Source organism: Pholcus phalangioides, unplaced genomic scaffold (assembly GCF_987345545.1).
Source record: "Pholcus phalangioides strain wild (caught in Gottingen) unplaced genomic scaffold, Ppha-v1.0 ptg000017l_1, whole genome shotgun sequence".
Taxonomy (NCBI): domain Eukaryota; kingdom Metazoa; phylum Arthropoda; class Arachnida; order Araneae; family Pholcidae; genus Pholcus; species Pholcus phalangioides.
Genome location: NW_028301610.1, coordinates 33367852 through 33389738, shown reverse-complemented (window position 1 = coordinate 33389738; position 21887 = coordinate 33367852). Strand labels below are relative to the sequence as shown.

The 21887-nt window shown below is 36.4% G+C and overlaps 1 protein-coding gene across 3 annotated transcripts in view; it reads right to left on the bottom strand.

Annotated features, from left to right (window-relative positions):
• LOC149072936 (nuclear pore complex protein Nup133-like) overlaps nt 1-21887 on the bottom strand; it is a 335975-nt gene that overhangs the window by 235017 nt on the left and 79071 nt on the right. For all 3 annotated transcript variants that reach the window (XM_089246206.1, XM_089246208.1, XM_089246207.1), the window contains exon 10: nt 17332-17396. In XM_089246206.1, coding sequence (XP_089102332.1) covers nt 17332-17396 — 65 coding nt within the window. The remainder of the gene's footprint in view (nt 1-17331; nt 17397-21887) is intronic.

Genomic DNA, 21887 nt, shown 5'->3' with positions numbered 1-21887 from the left:
TAATATATTTAATGGTGATAAAAGACGAAATGGGCTGGAGAGTTGGAGAGCAGTTCCTGGGTTTCATTATGAATGAATGAACTATTATACAGGGTGAGCAAAAAGTCAGTAGAAACTCTAAAAATAAATAAAAACTGTAAAAAATAACCGAAATAAAAAATGGTTTGCAAGGTTAGCATCGCTAGCTCACAGGAATTTTTTAAGACAGGAAAAAATAACGAAAAACCAATAGATGGCGCTGGTATGAGCCACTTTGATGGAAATATGAAAATGAGACGGTTATAAGAACTTGTGCTCCTAATCCACAATCACTTCACCGTTGTAAACCGTGTATGTGAACAAGGAGGATGAGTGCAAAGGATAAAGCTTTGTTGGTGAAGTTGTTTTATGTGAACCAGGAATAAGCGAGCATTGCCTTGCGTAAATTCCAAGTTCAGAAGAATGTGAGGACTGGAAAACAGCCTTTAACATTTCTCATAAAGGATGTGAAGTGACATCCCTCATAAAGCTTGTTTAGCGGTTTGAGAAAACTGGAAGATTGTGTAAGAGCCGGATGACCATGTTTAAGGAAGGCACATTTGCCGCCGAAATGGAAGAGTTAGCATCCAAATCAGCTGCAGGGACCAGCAGTGCTCGTGAAGCTGCCAGACGCTTGGGCTTACCACCATGGGCTTTCTCCAAAATCGAACAGAACAGTTAAAGACCACCTGGGTCTTTAACATCTTGTGAACGGATGAAGCTCATTTTTTGTTTCATGGTGACGTTAATCCCCTTAACTGTCACATCTGGGCGACGTCTAATCCATGAATACACGCAGAACCATTGCATTCCCCAAAAGTGACAGTGTGGTGCGGGTTAACAGGTTCGTTCATCATAGGACCCTTCTTCTTTGAAACCCAGTACCCAGTAAATTGCTATGGTGAATGTGGAGCATTATTTAACGCTTCTGCGCGAGAATGTTATGCCATGTTTGCGTGAAAGAGATGCGCTTTCTACCGTCACGTTTATGCAAGATGGAGCAACTAGTCACACTGCCACTTTTGCCTGGTAAATGCGTTATTTAGAAATATAAATGGCTATAATGTCATGCAATCAATACTGAAAAATATCAAATAGTCCATGTATATTTTGGATTGTATTGAAAATATTTACATAGCAAATGAAATATGAAAATCTGCTATTACTATAATATCAGAGTTTTGCATTCTGTGTATTTTGCTAAACAAAATTTTTTTAATGAAAAATTATGTCTAAATAAATTGAGCATGTGTGTAAATAAATAATTTGAATATTATTAATACGATAAAAATTGTGCTTGGATGACTATGCTATGTAATCAGCAGTAGATAAAGAAATTGCAAATTTGTAATTTAGATAAATCCCCTTTCAATGCATAAAGAAACTGATAAGCTACAATTGATTGATAATGAGTTATTGCACGTAATTGACAAAAATTTGAATTTTTTTTTTGTGATAAGCGATGTTAAAATTAAAATAAAACGTGGTAAATTTGCAGTATAATGTTAAGTATTAATTTCTGTAAATTTCATGCACTGAAGGATTATAATCTTGATTTGATTATCTTGAACCGTTCAAATGAACAATATTGTAAGACTTGTCAAAATTTAAATTTTTAGAATAACAAAATCGTATGCAACTTTTTGAAAAATTGCACTATGTAACTCACTCTGAGATGAAGCATATTTATTAAAGAATCATTGTTTTGTTGAGATATAAAAAAATGAAATTCATACAATGGGACTAAAAAACAGAGTTGGAATTTTTTGGAACAGTTTTTAGTGTTGAAGTACACACACCATCATGAGAGAAGCAGATTACTGTTGAAAACATTACTACATCAGTATTTGGCAGGGTTGTTTGGTTTAAACCTTGGTTTAAAACCAAGTGGTTTTTTTCAAAAAGTCAAATAAAAGTGGCCTAAATATAATTTTTTCCCTGAAATATATCATATTGGTTCATTACTAGCCAAAATTTTTCATTTTTATCACATTTTATATTCTTGGGGTACATTCTGATGGTATATCTTTAAATGACATAAGATTTTATAAGTGGTTTTTTTTCAAAAAGTCTCATAAAAGTGGCCAGAATACATATTTTTTTTCATATAAAGTATTTTAGTTATTTAAAGTTATATACAAAAGCAAAAATTTCTCATTCTCACCACATTTTCTAACCTTTGGCTACATTCTGATGCTCTATCTTTACCAAAATCATTAATAAGAATTGTATCATGCATCTAAATGTAGTGGTGTATTACCTTACAAGGTTTCTTTTTACCTTCACAAAGAAGCAGCAACAGTAATGACACCATCATGCTAGAGGCACACAGGTGGTCCTATAATCCAATAAAGACACCAGCTGTCCCTAAAGGACAAAGACTAGTGTACTAGTAGTTACGTTACATTACCTCACAGACATTTTCATTTTCTTTCCCATAAGTAGCAGCACATCTCCTACTGTATATCTCTGTCTCAATATTCAATGGTTGTTTTTTTTATACTTTCACTGTTAGGCCCAGTTAATCAGGGTTCTACTTGTTGCGCACCTTTCGGCACACAACATGACACAGGGCCAATAACATTAAAAAAAATATACGTTGTATAAACCCGCAAAAACCCAGGCCACCAGATAGCGAACCCGACCTATGGTTGCGATGACTACACTCAGCAGACACAAAACACATTTCGGAAAATATAGCAAAAGTTTATTCAGATAAAAACTTTTCTTTCGAACAATTTACATAAGTTTACCAGTATATTTAAAATCGATTCTGCACGAGACAAAACTAGAAAAACTATTCATATAGACAAACTCTAAACGCTATTGAATCAGCTCAATATACTGTCCGGATGAACAGGGATATTAAGAGAATCCAAGGAAAAACTGACCCACGCAGAGTCCGCTACACTGACATAAATATTAGTGACCACTCACCACTTGAAAGACGATCTCGAGCATGGTCATCGGTTCCCCTTTCGGAACTTGCTTCTGGAATACCAGCGCCTCACAAATTCACATCTCGATGCGCGTCCCGGCCGCCGCTGTCAGTCGAGGAAAGAAAACTGAGCACCTCAACGAGAAGGGAAAAAACTAGCGCCTCACAAATTCTATCCTGGCTCTTTATTTTCAAGCAAGAGACAAAGGGACCAATAGAAAGTCATGTAGATTTCTAATTTGCATATACTTAAACTTTTATTTAACTTTCCCTTTTTTTTTGGTTAGACGACCCAAAGTCGAGCATAACATACTATATAGTAATAGTGACAGATTTATGAAAAATAATCAGCTATATACAGGGTGATTATAATTAAAGTTTTGATTCAAAAACTATACAATAAGTACTGGTCAGAATGACTTGGAAATTTGCATGGATACTCCTGAAGCAATGGAATTTTCTTTGGCGAAAGAAAAAAGTACAAGTAGTGCAAAATGTGCAAGTAGATGATGCTGTACTTGGCCAGCAGTATAATCTATTGTGTGCAGCCACATCATTTCGGCACTTCCACAGCATCAGTGTGTGGATAGAACAACTTCTACCAAGATGCACATTGCAATACCAGCAAAGCAGCTGCTGAAGACCCATTTTGACAGTAACAGGATTGCACGACACCTGGCCAGCCATCAGTTCATTTGACCTTAACCCTTGCAACTTCTGGCTGTGGGGGGGGGGGGGTACCTCAAAATGTTATGAACAGTGGTCGGATTGCAAACTTTGGTGAATTGCAAGCTTCAGCACATCCCCTATATGTTAGAAATTCCTCAGGGATATTAACATGGGAGCGTGTTTGGTTTAATAAAGGTGAATTGCAAGTGCAACCACATTATGACCATGGCATACTCTGATCTGTTGTTAAACAAGAATTTTTGTGCTTTCACCTCATAGCCAGAACACGATGGACAGCATATCTAACATTTCTTGAGTAAGTTGTAGGTATTTGTTCAATTACTTCACGCTTTTTGTGATGCTTCCATGAATTATGAAATCGTGTAATGCAATAATTAAGTTATCATTTTGCCATGGCTGGCTATTGCTTCCATTCTGCAAGCAAATTTCCCATGTGTTGGATGATGTCATTAATTTTACATTTTAAAGTATTTTTTCCCCCTTCACTTATAAATAAGCAATATATATATATAATAAAATTATATATATATTGCTTCATTAAATACATTACATTCACCCAATTTTCATTATTGGTTTTGCAAAATAGTTTCCTAATTAGGCATACTGAAAGTAACTGGAAAAAATATCTTTATATTACAGGGTGATCAGCGAATAAGCCCTTATTTCAAAAATAAATATCTCTACAACAAAGATCAATAGAATTATGCGGTAAACGGTACATTTATTAGCAAAACTGTAAGAATGTTGTACAGAAATTTTGAAAATTTAGTTTTTTTTTTTAATTTTTAAAACTAAAAAAAAAAAAAAAAAAAAAAAAAAAAATTGGAGATTTTGGGGTTCCGAAAATCCTTATTTGTGTGAAGAGAAACCACTGCATTCGCCTAAAGTTACTGCATGGGCTGCGGTATGCGCCATTTGGGCTGAAAAATTGTTCCAAAACTGTAATGTAACGTTCCGTAGTAATCGTTTCTCGTACAAAGAAGGGGCTGATAATGCCTCTGGCGCATACCGCAGCCCATGCAGTAACTTTAGGCGAATGCAGTGGTTTCTCTTCACACAAATGAGGATTTTTGGAACCCCAAAATCTCCAGTTTATTTTTTTTTTTAAATTTTAAAAAATTTAAAAAAAAACTAAATTTTCGAAATTTCTGTACAACATTCTTACAGTTTTGCTAATAAACGTACCGTTTACCGCATAATTCTATTGATCTTTGTTGTAGAGATATTTAATTTCGAAATAAGGGCTTATTCGCTGATCATCCTGTATATGGTTAATAATAACATTAAAAGAATTTTCAAAAACACATGAAGTAATCCATTGAGTTAAGCAAAAAATAATTAAATTGCAAAAGTTGGTTTTTGTTAAAATATAAGAAATATTTATTGATTAATTAAATATTAGAATAGTGTTAATTACATTAATAAACATTTTAGTTTGATTAATTATTAGAAGTTTGAATGATTTTTCAGAAATTTTATCGTTTTTAATGTTAATACTATTTAAAACAAAAAAACCCGGTTTAAACCAAAAAAATCTGGTTTTTTTGGTTTTTTTTCAAAAAAACCGGTTTTTTTACCAACCCTGGTATTCGGTGTTATGGCCTCGCTGTGATGAAATATGATTTTTTACTGACAATTGTGTTTGATTTTATGTGTATGGGTAAACACGGATGACTTTCAGAATTTTTCTTAAAAACTAATTATGTCTTGAAAGGACAAAAATTTATTTTTTTCCATGTCAAATATTTTAGAAGTTTAAAATAGAACATTTTGAGACTTGCGGAAGCTATAAACTTTCAAGAAACATTCACTTTTTGGCCATGTTGTTAGTTAACAGCTGATGCATTTGTGTATATATTTGTGAGATTTTTTCAACTCAAAAAAATTTTGTTCCCTAGGAACTTGGCTGTATATAGCTACGATGTTATGTGAAGGCTTTCACGAAACCAAAGTAATTTTAATTCTATGTATTTACTGACCCAAGAACTGTGATAAGTACAAATACCTTGTTTCACTGGTGGATAGCTGCAGACTTCCACCAGGGAAATGCAGTCTTTATGTTATCTTCATCATGAATAGATCTATTGGGTGAGCCTGACCAGTTCAACTGGTAGTGTTGGTTATTGCCATTCTAAAATGTGTATATTCTATATTAACGTTCCGTAAGTATGAAAATTTTCGTTATTTCTATGAATGTGATGCAAGTTTACTCTTTTGGAGACTGAGATCCATAGAGCAATTGCTCTGAAAAATTCTTTGAGATTGTTTAAAAACATCTTGGGATTCTCACTTAAGTAGGTTTTTTGATAGCTCAACATTAAGTTTTAACATTTAGTGCCTGGGCACTTAGTTGGCTACCAGCTGGTCTGAGGGTTTTAATGAATGAACGAATTCTTGATTGAGCCATTGCAAATATTGAATCCATTGTGCTATGGTGGTCAGTAGAACAATATGACTATTAGCATTCATGGTGGTTCTCCCAGGTGACTGGGTAAAATGAAGTCCAAGGACTTGGTTCCTGTATACGATTCAGTGCTTCACAGAAACCATTGATCATAGAATTCACTCTTATCACAAGATTGGCAGCTTCACAGAGACTAACTTCATGGTTATGAAATTAAGGGTGGTGTTCCTCTCAGCCTGCTTCATCAAGATTAATCTCTTCATGATGAGATTAATGATGGTCTTCCTCTCATCTTCCTTGCTTCTTAGTTTCCTTACGTCTTCTGATCAACCAACAACTGCTGCAGAGCTGAGGAATTCTACGAATTAACTGACTTGTGTGATCAACCAGCCGATAAAGATGCCATGTGGATATATGAATGAACTTATCCAGATTTATGGGGAGAGAATTCAATTTAATCATGAGCCATATTATTTTTCTTTGTCAATCTTGAGATTGATTTTTAAACATGAAAGGTTTGAAGTTTGAGCTATTTTTGTGAAAATCATATCAGAAAAAGATTAAAATGGGTGGTTGTAAACTTGATATGAATGAACGACCATTGGTGAAAAAATTTCATATTTCTTCACATGTTGTCTTAATTTAGACAGAAAAATAAAACCAGGGAGTTGTACTTGTGTATGGTACAAAATGTCAGTTGAATTTGATCTGTGAACAGGAAAAAAACTTTGGCCAGGAACATGTGATATAGAGATGAAAGCAATGTGAATGGCAGGTAATTCAAAAATTCATATTTATTCAAGCAATGACATGGTGTGTAACTTCACATTTTAACCCATTTTTGATTGGCGTTGTACTCCTCGCACAACGCTTTGTTAAAAAAAAATTTCAATTAATTTTTAATTCAAATTTTTGTTTGAAATTAACATTTTTGGAAATGAAAAGGTACAATGAGTTCCATAGTATTTTTAAACTTTTTTTACCAAGAAATTCAATTTTCTATGGCTTTTACAAAATTAAATTTTTGGAAATTTTAAAATTTGTTTTTAATTTCTTCTATCATATGATGCATAAGGTTTCCCATTATCATAAAAAAACTAATTATTTTACTTAAATTAACTTAATTTATATTAATTAAAAATTTTATCAATTCCAAATTTACATTAATTACAAAGAAAAACATGCTAAATTATATCCAATTTTTTTAATCTTCTCAAATATGTTATTCAAGTAACTAGTTATCGTATATAAATAATTTGTGAAATTTAATCATGAATTTGAGGGAAGGTCAAAAATGGGTTAAGGGGCCATTCAAGTAAATTTTTAGCCATTTTTGACCCCCCCCCCCCCCCCCCGTCAGCAAAAGTAAGCAGAACTCTTAATTAACACCCCCCCCCCCTTGTCAGCACAATTTTGTCATTACTACCTCCTAACGTATATTGGTGGGATCAGAAACATACGCGGGAGGGGGCATATGGGGCTACCCCCCCCCAGACAAAAAAAAAAATCATATTTCAATGGAAAAAAAATATTTTTTTAAAAATTAAAATTTCGAAAGAAAATACCTTTATATGTTATTATAATCGATTTTTGTTAATTTCAATGCTATTTCAAGGGTAAGAACTAAAAATTTCTCTTTAAAAAATTCATTCTGACCCACCCTTTAAACCATATATGGTAAACTCTTGACCCGCTGATCAGCGAGGATCCGGGTTCGAACCCCACAGTGGTGGTCGGCTGAAGTTGGTTTTCTGTGGTTCCCAACTTCAAGGTGCGAATGCAGGCCGATCTCCCAGTTAAAAAGTCTCGCCACAGAGAGCAACAGGCCTACAACGTTACAAATATTCAATCATTACACTTCACTCACAATTTGAAGTATAGATGGCAGCACTGAAATATCATACACAACACTAGCTACACACTCAGACTGTTAGGTGTACACACTCACTTTGTTCGAGACTCTGCCACAAAGCTGGACTGGAAGAGATCTCGGCAACGGGATAAGTTCGGTGGCAAAGACCCTGGCGTTCATTCATTCATTTGACCCGCTGATCAAATGTGGCTCTGAAGTTTATCTGATGTGGCTTGCCCCCCCCTCAAACCTAATTTTGAAAAAATGAACTAAGCGGCACATTTATAAATCGCTTAAATGACCAGTGGCAAAATTCCAGAGCATTTAATTGGCTGTGGCACATTTTCAGATCACTGAGGCAGGTCTCAAAGATCACTTTCACATTCAAAGAACACCTAAGTAACCCGCCACACAGTTACAGAACACTTAGTGGCACATTTAGAGATCCCTTGAGTGACATGTAGCACAGTTTTAGTACACTTAAGCGGCCCCCAGTGCGGTTCTACATATCTCTCAAGTTACCTGCGGAACATTCCCAGATTACTTAAGTGATTTGTGGCATAATTAAGAATCACTTGAGTGATGCGCGGCACAGTTCCAGAGCACTTGAGCGGCCAAGAAACATTTCCAGAGCACTTGAAGGATCCGTGACACATTTAGAGATCATTAAAGTGGCTCTGTAGGGCAGGGTTTTCCAATGTGAAAGCCCGCCCGGAAACCTTGATGGTAACGAGGCTATTCTGTGGAATCATTAACAAATTTTGATTTCTTCAATATACAGGGTGTCCTAAAACATGGTTCATACTCTTTCAAGTTAAAAAAATTCAAGGACCTTTCAAGCACTTTTCCAGGCAAAATTCTAAAATTCAAGGACGTTTGTATTACACTCGATAAAAATTAATTTTTTCAAAAAAGTTAAATATATTCTAAATCTAAATTTAAAACTTGGCATTCTTAATTGATAATTAAAAATTAAGTTTTTAAGATATATAACTTCCATATAACAGTTATTTTTCTTGTTTTTATTCATAGACAATAGGCTTACCAAATTCTGAAAGGACTTGCTTTTAAAATAACAATTGAAGTTTAGCACACAAAATGACATTTTATTTTTGAAACATTACTAAACTTTATAAGCAAAAAAAAAATTAGAAAGCACATAGTCAGATACATTCATTAATTTAATATTCCGACATAAGGACATATACAGTTGAATTCCGTTATAACAAACTGCAACAGACCGAAGAAATAACTTTGTTAAAATTAAATTTCATTAAAAAGGAATTCCAGGTCTTTTTGCATTGTTCCTACGTAAACTTATCTGCGGGATTAGAAAAGTGTTCGTTAAAATGAGATTTTTGCTATAATGGTATTCGTTAAAACAGGATTTGATTATCTGAAAAAAATATTGGAGATATATTAAACTTTTCCACCAAAAAGAAAAACCTTGAATGAAAAGCATTATTACCATTCACACTTCAAGCTATGAAAAACCATGTAACAGCTTAATCAAAACCTCAGGATGGTAGAATTCAGTTTCTCCAGAACATTAGGAGATTGTAGAAAGGTTTTCTAAGAATAATTAAGTTAAATAATTAAATGTTTTTGCATTGTAAAATTTATTTTGCTGGGGGGTGTCAGAGTTTTGCTGACATAATACTTTAACGGCCCCTTACTGAAAAAGTTAGCGCAAAAATTCGGGATTTTTGTCCCGTATTTACTGAATATATGCCCCGCATTTCTATCGAGAAAATATGGTCAGATTATTTATTACTGAACCATGGTTGAAGAACCCTTTGGCCGCGTGCGTCTAATGAAGTCAATCTGCCACATTTGACAATAAATGAAGGGGGACCAGACCCCGGTATGTATATTGTACACCGAAGGGGGACGGACCCCCGCTGTATATTTTAGAAACCTTGCTTTTCCAACTGCATTTCCCGCGGCAGTATCGTGTTTTGCTGCCAGATTTTAGGTAACAAGCACTAAGGAAAAATACCCCCGGTTTACGTGACCATATGTCCCACAACTCATTGCTATTGCTTCGCTCTTTTTTGTATGGGTTGAACGTTTGAGAGGAACGGGGAATCGGAAAAAAGAAATTTAAGGCAGAAAAATCTTTTCAAGCACTTCAAAATGCTTTTATTTTTTTTTCAAGGACTGCTACGATTTTTCAAGCACTTTTAAAGACTTGAAAATTAACTTTTTTTTTCAAGGATTTTCAAGGACTGTACGAACCCTGTAAAAGTCCGCATTCACTCTACGAAACAAGAATCCTCAATTGCAGTAGATAAAAGTGTCAAAAATATGTATATTTGTGAGTGTTACACATAGTGTGACCCTATGATCCATATTTTACGGGACAGAAATATTTTTCATAATATTCATTTATTTCATCGTTTTAATAAAAATGTTAATTTTGTCAAGCTTTCTAAAAAAACTCACTGGAAGTTTTAAATCGTGAATTTGTTATTTTAACATGAGCTATGGATCAATGGAAATGTCTGTTTTTTTTTTGTTTTTTTTCATGTGGTTATCTTAGTTATGCACATAGCTTTAGGATAACAAAAAACATGCTGGTCAAATGATGGTCACTCGTGGGAAATTTCTCTTACGCTTTTCTTTCAACATTAAACAAAAGAATAATTGGGGAAAAAAACTCAGTTCAATGTCAATGCCTTACCTTCTTCCGAGAATGATCATTTCTATACATTGAATCGATGTAATTATTGTGGATTACAAAAATGTATCACTATAATTATTTTTCATTGCATATTGTCACCTCAAAAGCCTTAAACTTTGATAGACTAATTAACTGATTGTTGGCAGAGCTACGTTATCAGAGGCCGCAACCAGATGCTTGGTCAGCCGGGGCAAACACGCATTAAGGAGCCCCCCCCCCCCTCCTTTTAATGTTGGGATAGAAGTTAAAGAGTGGAATTTTTGCCCCCGTGGTCCGGCACCCTGGTCACCAGAACTCCCAAGTTCCTCTCTGGTTACAGCCCTAATCAGAATAGTTAGAAAAAAACACCCCTTTAAAGCACTGAATAGGCAATCAGCAATGTCGACAGCTTACCACGATGCCCTTGACAAAGATTGGCGATGCTCCCGAGAGACTGATAAACACTGATATCCAGTATTTCGGTTCTTTGCTTTTAGACAACTTTTAGAGAGTTGGACTCGATGTCCAACTATTATCTGCTTTGCTTAGATATGGAAAAAAAAAAAATTTTCAAAAAGTGAAACGTTATGTTTTTTTCCAAATCTACTGAAGAACAATATAAGAATACTCAGGATTTAAGCAACGGTTGATGAAATGTGAATTAGTTATTTAAGTAATTTATACTATTGTTTTGAAAAATTAATATTGTGGCTAATTTTTCTCAAGAATTATTATTATATAACAAAATGCAATTGAAACCATTGAATTTTTGTGATATTTTCTGAGAGGTCTATGGGATGGGGGGGGGGGGTGTTATTTTCAAGGGAAGTTTCAATTGTACGATTTTCACCCTTATATGACATTTGACTTGACCTCTTGAATGTTGTGTGAACGAGGTTCCATTTGTGGTAACGAATCTTTAGCATGGGAGAATCTGGTGGGGGCACAGAATGCAAAGGAACAATTTAATAATTCCGAATCTTTGCAGGAAGACCCTCATAAAAATCCTCATGTAGGTCTTGAGAGCAAGGGCGTAGCGAGGGGGACGGGACTTGGGGGTCTGGTCCCCCACCGAAATGTGAGAAAATGACCGAAAAAAAGGGAAAAAGATGGCCAAATTTATAGTTCTGTCACTTTGGCCCCCCCCCCCCCGAACAAAATTTCTGGCTACGCCCCTGCTTGAGAGTTTTGGGGATACCGATTCCCATGAAGTCATCTTGATTGTTGTTGTCTGAAGGACTTGTGTGCGAGAATAAGAAGAAAGAAAGGAAACAAGAATATTGTTTGTCTTCTACTGGTCGATTATCCAATATTTTTTCTGAATTATTTTAAAGTACCCGTTCTCAACAGAAATAAAAAATTGCTTCAGGTGAAACAGTAACAAGAAAATTTTTCAAGCTACCAGGGTTTCTGGATTTTGGGGAGTTCCATCCCTTTTGATTCCGCGGAACCCCAAAAAAGCTCTCATGGAACCCAAGGGTTCCGCGGAACACTGGTTGGAAAACCCTGCTTTAGGGGACTTATCAATTGATAGAATGTTAGTTCTGGTGCCCAATAAATATCGAAAGGTTTTTTCCGTTTTTGGCGCTCCAATTAACATGCTATTAAGAATATTTCATATCTGTGGTGGCCGCTGTGGTGGTCGAGTGGTTATAGTGACGGACTCGCGATGCGAGGATCCGAGTTCGAACCCCACAGTGGTGGTCGGCTGAAGTTGGTTTTCTGTGGTTCCCAACTTCAAGGCGCAAATGCGAGCCGATCTCCCCGTTAAAAAGTCTCGCTACAGAGAGCAACAGTCCTACAACGATAAATCATTCAATCATAACACTTCACTCATAGTTAGAAAAACTGGTGGCAGATGGCAGCACTACACATAACAAGCATTACAGAGAAACAACAAAACTTCACGTCAGGTTTCACTACACGTACACGCACATTCCCGCATGTACCGATTCGTTTCGTTGGGAGTTCCGCGGGGGGGGGGGGGGGTACATGTGTGGTGTAGAAGTAGTAGGTAGGGCCTCCAAAAAATGGCTCGGGGATCCATGATGTTCTTAAGTCAGCCACCTCGTTGGGCAATTTGCCTGTTGTGGCGTGGTATTTGTATTAATAAAGGATGGTTATCTTCATAAGTGGTTGATCACGTTAAGCATCATCCAAACCCCCCCCCCCCCCCATCGATGCTGACGTAATACTTGAATGACCCCTAAGAAATTACATAAAACTTAAATTTAAGAAAAGCAACATGAAGGCCATTGCAAAGGTTATAGCCATATATAATATGCTATATATACATAGTCCCACTCCCATTATTTTCATTCTAATTTCTATTTTTTAATTTTTTTTCTATAAGACATCCTACTGACTTTTTAGCAACATCTTGCAAATACTATAGAATCTTTGATCATTTTTGTCGCACCATGGTCATTTTCTGCACACGAGGGCTAATTAGACCGGGACCTAAAGTTTATTGCCAATTCCGAACGGCAGGCTTGTTTTTTTACTCATCGAGGGGTTGGTGCGCTAACCCCTTGATGGGGGACTCCCTGCAGTAGCAATTTTTTCTGAGGTCATGTCGCCGTTTCTGTTGTACCCGTGTCAGGAAAGTTTACTGACAAGGACGAACCGGGTATCGAACTTGCGAGACCTCTAAACATCCTTTGGTACTTCAGGCGAGTATGTTATCGACCTGGGCTACCGCACCCCTACAGAATCTGCGACCACCTATTTGAAATTACTATTCAGAGGAAATGCTTTGCTCTCCTTTCTCATTTTGACACTACTAACACTTAACACCAATGACTCCTACTTCCTATCAAGCTTATTGACAGCATCAAATCATTGCTTCTGAGAGAGATGCTCAGGGTAATAGAATTACATGAAAAAAATTTTCTTTATACCAACCTGACAAATCTAAGACAATTTTCAAATTTCCTATGCACGATAATGCAGAAAATACAATTGGATCTGCTTATAATGAAGTCTTGAAAAGCAGTGAGACAATTTGTTATGCACAAACTTTGTTACAACTATATCGGCTTGAAAAATGTTTAAGCAAAATAAAACAATTTGCACGCACAAAATTCATTTATTAATAATCTGAACATTTTTAAAATATGTATAAATTAAGGAAACAGTTATTTTCCGGATATTATGCTGAGGTGAGCTCGGAAAGAAAAGTCATCACGTCTCCGCCGGGACTCGAACCCAGGCCCTCTTGCATACCGGGCAAGCGGCTGCTTGCCCGGTATGCAAGAGGGCCTGGTTGCAAGAGGGCCTGGTTGCAAGAGGGCCTGGTTGCAAGAGGGCCTGGGTTCGAGTCCCGGCGGAGACGTGATGACTTTTCTTTCCGAGCTCACCTCAGCATAATATCCGGAAAATAACTGTTTCCTTGATATCACTGGCTGAGAAAAAAGCCATCTATATCTCTGTATAAATTAAATTAATGCTATTTAAAAAAACATTTAAATTTAATTAAAATTTTATGTAATTCAATATATAAAAATATCAATTATTGTTAGTTTTTTTAAATATTATATTACAAAGTAATTATTTTGTTTAAAAAACATTTTTGCCAAATATGAATACAAAATGTAATGTCTTTTCTTTTAGCAAGGGCTGGGGGAGGGAAACACTGGAACATTTTTTTACCTCACTTCAAACCATTTGAAAAGAGTCCTCCTTCGAATCTACCCTTGCAGATGTTCAGTTCCCCCTATAAAAATGTCTCCTTCAATTCCTCTTTGTTCTTCAAAATTGTGGATAATGAACTTCAAAGAATCCGAAACTTCTGATTTTTCTCACCCTTAATTTTTGTCTCAAAACCAATGAATGGCTTCTACGCATAGCATCTGCACTTGGACATTTTCAAAATTATCTTGCACATAACAAAACCAACATCTGGATCAAGCTAAAGATTAGCAAAGGTGCACCAAGAAGTTTTCTTTGAGGTTAAATACACTGCTCAAAACAATTAGGGGAGCACATGGTTTTAACAAAATTACGCAAAGATGTATACCGATAAGTAACATAAAATGAATCATCCATAATTTAAAGCCTAGCAGGAAACGGAAGAAGAAAACTTCATATGCAAATCAAAGTTCATGACGTCAAAAACCAGAAAAAGGAGATAAGGGCAGAAATCGGGATGTTGCAAAAACGTTTGTTTTACTGCCGTAACTGTGAAATTCGATTGCGCAGTATTTTTTTTTGAGACAAGGTGATTTGAGGATGTCTCAACAACGTGATTTACCGGAATCCGGGCAAACACAACGTAGTGTCGCGGATGCTGTTGGAGTTGCCAGAAGTGTTGTTGCAAGGCTGTGGAATCGATTCCAAGAAACAGGAAATGTTAGACGTCGACCAGGGCAAGGTCGGCCATGCGCCACTACAGCAACTGATGACCGGTATGTACGGTTAACAGCCCATCGAAACAGAACAGAGAATGCTACGCAGCTGCAAAGACGGTTGCTCTTGGCAACAGGACGAAGGGTGTCCAGCCAAACAGTACGTAATCGGCTTCATGAGGGAGGGCTCTATGCACGTAGGCCAATGGTCTGCATTCCATTGACCCCACGCCACCGTGCAACCCGAAGAAGATGGGCTGCTGAACATCGAGATTGGGAGCAACATGATTGGAGCCAAGTGCTGTTTACAGACGAGTCCCGATTCAGTCTGGAGTGTGACACTCGACGTGTTCTGGTATGGAGGGACAGGGGCACTCGAAATAACCCAGCATTCGTTCGTGAAAGGTCACAATACAGACGAGCTGGTTGGATGGTACGGGGTGGAATCAGCATAGGCGGACGTACGGACCTGCATATTATTCGGAATGGCACTTTGACGGCCCGAAGATATGCAGACGAGATACTGCGACCTCATGTCATCCCTTACGCTGGAGTCATTGGAGATTCCTTTGTTTTCCAGGATGTTAATGCCCGACCGCATAGAGCTCGTCTGGTGGAGAACATGCTTGAAGCTGAAACAATACAGCGTATGGAATGGCCAGCGTGCTCTCCTGACCGGAATCCAATCGAGCATGTTTGGGACATGCTCGGACGACGCATTGCTGCGCGACCAAGGCTGCCTGTTACTGTCTGAGACTTGCAGATTGCACTTCTTGAGGAGTGGAACGGTATTCCCCAAAGTCTGATCGATAACCTCATTGCATCCATGGCAAACAGGTGTGCAGCAGTTAGCTGTTTGAGGAAACCACACGCCCTATTAAAACTCATGCATCATGTCTAAACAGTACTTTTTTTTATCGTTTACATGTAACCAAATTGTTGCCCTAAATCATGTTTTTCCATATTTTCAAAGAATTAAAGCTTAATTCCACATTTTTTTACGTCTTTTTTTCTGTATTGCGCATTGATACGCGTGTACTATCCATTGTATGCCAATACGTGGCTGTCTCGCACGGTTTTCTTCACTTTTTTGCTTGCTTCCCTAATTGTTTTGAGCAGTGTACTTCAGAAAATTTAATCTCTATTTTTTCCTAATGAGGTTAACCTAAAGTTAAGTTAACCTTAATAAGGTTTTCTGCAAGCAAAATAGGATTTGAAGGAGAAAAGTAAAAAAAAGTGAAGCAATGAGGATTTTACATTACTGAAAATGCCTACTAGAATATGTTCAAAGAAAAGGGACATAGCTAGTTGTAGCTAAGCACCAAAGAAAGGAAAGAAAATACTGATACTTTATAGACAAGATGATATAGCGAAAAGATTACATAGTAATTTGTGACAATACATATTTGAAAATCAGTTGAAAAATTGTTATAGGTGTACTTTGCTGAAATTGGTGTTTATTATAGATCAATAAAAATAACAAAGAATGTAAAATTCCCAGGACATGGAAAAACTATTGTTATACAGTAGTCTCACTTTTCAACACAGATGTGAGCAGATCTCCCTGTTAAAAAGTCTCGCCGCAGAGAGCAACAGGCCTACAACGGTATAATTATTCATTCATTATACTTCAATCACTATGAGTTGAGAAAAACTCAGTTTAAAAAAATTGATTGCAGATGGCAGCACCACACATAAACATTACACAGAAGCAAACTTTATGGAAGGCTCACTATACATACATATACACACACACATCCCAACATGTACCAATTCGTTAGAAGACCCGCAGAGGAATATGGACGAGGTGCATGTCTGGTTAAGCAATAGTGTCTCTCACTAAAATAGCACATATCAGACCAGGGTGTGCCAGATTACAGAAATCACCAGATTATTGGAAGCTGATTGAAAAAGCCCATTTAAATATTAACTTCTGGGCACTACATGTTTTCCTCTTCTATGATGATTGGAGAAAGCCTGAATAAAAACGGCAGATTACTGGATGGATCAGACTATTACGGCTGGATATTATTGAGCCTACTGTATATAAAAATTCATAGTAACCATGTTTATTATACATGAGTGACTTTTTTCTAGGCATTAGTTGTGTTTCATTTCACATCTTACAAAGAGTTATATACTCAGGCTTGTTTCATAAAAAAAATCCATACATTAATTTTGACATATACAGTTGTATCAGCTCAGATATTATGATTTTTCCTCATTTGATAGAAACTAGAGAGTATAATATTCTTTCAATGCTGATTTATCCATGCCAGAATTATTTTGTAACATTGAAAAAAATATTAGAATAAATAGAAAACATTCTGGGGTCTTTCACACAAAAATTAATGAACTAAACAGTACTTCAGTGTAAAGTATTACAAATCTCCAAAGGCAATACAAATCAGATTAACCTACCGAACAAACTGCATATCTAAGCACCATACTTGTAAGGGTAAAATTTGTTTTGACTCGAGTTCGACCTGAAAAAAAAATGATAGAAGTTGTTGAAACAAAAATGAAATTTTCTAAGTCAAAAGTGGCCAAGCCAATCGAGATGAGAAATTTTCGAAAAATGATTTGTTAAAACATTGGGAAAAAAGCTACAGTATCTTCACACAACTATGGTCCAAACGCCCAAGCTCACTAAAACATTGATAATCAAAATGCTAACCGCATTTAATGGTCTATTTAATTACTAAAGCAAAGAGCATGGATAGTGTAATATGGTGATGTGGTTAGGACGGCCTCTCTCCGATACTTTCCCGCAATTCTACTGTTAATTGGGGGGTTATGTTTTTCACGTTATCTTGTCAGCTGCAAACTTCCTTAGCTACAAGCTACTACAACAAGCTAACAAGCTGTTCTGCGCTATTGATGTTCTCTATATTACAAGTAATTTAGTACTTACATATATTTAATAAACATTTTTACTGTTGCGTGCGTATAAAAATATTTATAGGAAAAATAATAGAAAATTGTACTTTGCTCTCAATTATGGTCCAACCATTTTTATGAACCACAAGCTGTTACCCGCAGCTTTGGTCTGAAAATTACTCGATGATTCCCCCATGTAACATCTGAACCCCTCATAACCCCGTTGGGGGGGATGAATTTTCACAAATCCTGTTACGTTAGGACAAAGTTGCTGACAGGACAAAGCTGTTACCCGCAGCTTTGGTCTGAAAATTACTCGATGATTCCCCCATGTAACATCTGAACCCCTCATAACCCCCTTGGGGGGATGAATTTTCACAAATCCTGTCTCAGTGACAGGATTTGCTGTTAGGACAAAGCTGTTACCCGCAGCTTTGGTCTGAAAATTACTCGATGATTCCCCCATGTAACATTTGAACCCCTCATAACCCCCTTGGGGGGATGAATTTTCACAAATCCTGTCTTAGTGGGTATCTATACTTTATAAAATATATTACTGACTAAATTTCATATTTATGGCTTCAGCAATTTTGGCTCAGTGATGATTGCTACATATAACCTTTGAGCCTCCCCCCCCCCCCCACCCTTTTAGGAGGTTAAATTTTGGTTTCAATGGTTTCGACTCGGTTGATTTCTCCATACTCCCCCTTAGCTGTTAAATTTTGAAAAACAGCTTCATAGTTGATCTTTACGTCATGAAACAAAACTTCTGACCAAATTTTATAATAGCTTCAGCAGTTTTTGCTTGATGTGATTTATGTGATTTATTTCCCATGAACTCACCTTTTTGACCCTCTTTTAAGGGTCAAATTTAGAAAAACCCCTTCATCATCTTCTAGCAAAGAGGATAAAGATGGACATATGATATAGTTGCAGTACATTCTCTCACCTATAGCTCGTAAGCAATTTATAACACAATATCTGATTGACTATGGTTGGCACTTCGTAACACAACTATGGTCCAAAATTTAATTTTTTTAAAAATCCATATATGAGCTACATAAGGCATAAAAGTGTAGCATTAATGCTTGATCTTTCTACACGCAATATTTGCAAAAATACTTTTTGCATGGCTTGAATACAGAAGTTATGATGATTAATGTAGAAAATGGTGTTATTTTGGGCAATGGTTATGTGAAATTAAGGTATTTTCTTATTTTGCAATCTCTGTTAATAGTTTAATAACGAGATGGAAAATCATTGAACAGCAGTTCCTTCTATTGTCAGAAATTTTTAATAAAAGTTATTCATCATAACATATTGATTGCATGAAGGGTTGTAATTTTGGCCAGCTAAAACTGGTTGAAACACTTGAAATTGTCTTAAACCGATGTAGTTAATTTCAACTGTTTGGACAGTTTTAATTTGAAATTTAATATGGAAGAAAACAGTTAAGATTAGTTTTTACTTTTAACAAGTAACAAAATATGTAAAAATAAAAGGTTTCATTCACTTTGACTACACATACACAGGTGTGGTTTCAGCTATGCAGGAAATCTGCTTCAACAGTCTGGTTGTTAACCAGAGATGCCAATGACATGCTATAGTGAGGCAAGTACTCGGTATTTCGGTAAAGGACACATAAAGATTTAGTTCACAGGTCATCCGGGAGGCGTCCCTTTCTAGTTCCAAGAGGAAAAAAAGCAGTAGGTAAAACCTCCCTAACTTTTCTTCGCACTTCTTTTTACTATCTACCATGATCGTGCGACCTTGAAAAAGTGGTTTTGCCACTTTGTATATTGTACTGTGTTGTATTGACATGGGCGCAGGTTGTTGAAGAATAAGATGAAGGATATTTAGTTGCTTTCCTGAATGAGGGCTGTGTACATAATTTTCAAATTTCAGAGTTTTTATTCTCCTTTAATTATGGTTACTTGCGGATTTCTCCCCTCCGGTTACATACCCAAAATTATGGTACTTTCGAGGCTATTTGCAGGCATTCAAAGACAGTGTGTATACGGCGTAAATTTGCCTTGTTCCTGCAAGATTGCAAATGCACATTTTTTGAAAAATCTTCAAGGATTTGGAATGCCTGTTCAAATTGTAAAAAATTTTCTGAGAGTCATTCAGGAAAAAAAAAACGAATCTAAAAACTACCTTGAATGACTGCAGTTTTGTCATCTAGCTGCTATGTGGCAGTCACAATTTTGCATCGTGAAAAACACAGGTGTTTACGCAGAATCGGCTTTTAGAGGAGCAGAAGGATTTACTTACAGAAATTGTGGGTCACTAACACTCAAAAAGAATTTTAAATTAACACATGGTATAAGAATGTAATTTTTCTAATATTTTAATTTTCTCCAGAAGTATTTTAATTTTTTGATCTTCCTGGAAGGGGGGCACAGGCCCCCATACCCCCTCTCAGATTTTGCTTTTGGTGAAAATCCAGGTTTGGAATTAATGACTGCACAATGGTGATTGGCTAACAATACAATTTTCTAAGGTTTCCAATTTTGAGTTGGCTATTCCTTTGAAAAAGCTCTGGTTGCCAGAACGATCATACAGATCTACAACACAAATATGTATACATTAAATATGTATACATTAAATTTCAAATCCACACATTATCAATTAGGAGGATAGCTGCAACTATGGTGGTGGGGGGGGGGGGGAAGCAGGCAGGTCTAGTGCCTCCCCTCTGGGCTAGAGGGGGTGCCAAATTTCCCCTTTATAACTGCTTCTACATTACACGGAGTGCCAAAATGTGTGCTTGCCCCCATTTGAGAAAGTATATAGTTGCACCCTAGATATGTGGCACCATCTACTGAAAACAAAACACGTTAAATGCTAGGCACACACACACTTAAGTTTCACCAACACAAATCTGACAGCTCTCATATTCAAGTGTGAAAATATTTTGCAATTAAATACGACAGATCAGAATGGTGGACCATCAGGGAGGGAAAATAAAATCATTCTACCAGGAAATCGCTTTGCAAGAATTTAAATGAATAGGGAATTAGAAGATAAGTCTCTGAGAAAGTGTGCACAGGGAGAGAGAATCTAATTTGCTTTGAATTAAATCAGAAGATATTGAAAGGGCTATGATTTTTTTAACAAAATGGAAAATCAATCAGAAGGTAATTTATACACTGATTAATTAGTAAATACATTGGAATATGCAAAGGGGGAGGGGTTGGGGTTCTAACCCCCACCTTGAGCCAAGATTATAGTGTTATTTTACAGGAAAAAATTCAAACCCCCATTGAGCAGGAAAAATCTGAACCCCCCTTGAGAAAATTCTGTGTATGCCTATAAGTAAATATATATATATGTGTGCCTTCAACTTTTAATTACAGTGGATCCTGCTTATAACGTGTTTCAAAAGAATTATCATACAAAAAACATTGTAAGCAGGAAAATGCTTTAAAGGGGAAAATCTTAATGAGAATTACTTAGAGTTGGGACCACAAAAATAAGTCTTACTAAAATGTTCTAAATAGGAATGTTATAAGTAGGATCAACTATAAATTTCTTTTAGATTTATTACATGTGCTAAATTCCATATGTTAAATTCTCAGTGTTAATGGGCTTCTTTACAAGCTTTTCCTGCTAATAGACAATGAAAATAAATGAACCTTTGGATAGAACATGATTTTAGAAATGAATTATTTGATTTACACAGATATCTCCTCCTACCTAGAACATGTCCCGCTGCTCTATCTCAATGAAGAGATATAATCAGGTAATCAAAGACCTGGGGCATGCTGGAAAAAGTTCATAAAGATACCAGTGAATTATTGGGGGGGGGGGGGGGGGCCCTACCTTTTTTCAAGATAATTTTTTTTCGAGAGGGACCCACTTTCACTCAAAAAGAACTGATTTTTCAAATAACCTCGGTCCCGGGACCCAGTACAGTGGCATCTCTGATAACAGGTTCAACCATTCTGAGTGATGCTACTATAGATGACTTCAAATGGTCGAAAGAAACAAACCAATTTTTCCATTAATTATTTTTAACAAGTAGTTTCTTCTCGTAGAGCTGTAATAGCATCATGCCACCCTCTTCCTACAGCACAGGCGCAAGGCCACAACTA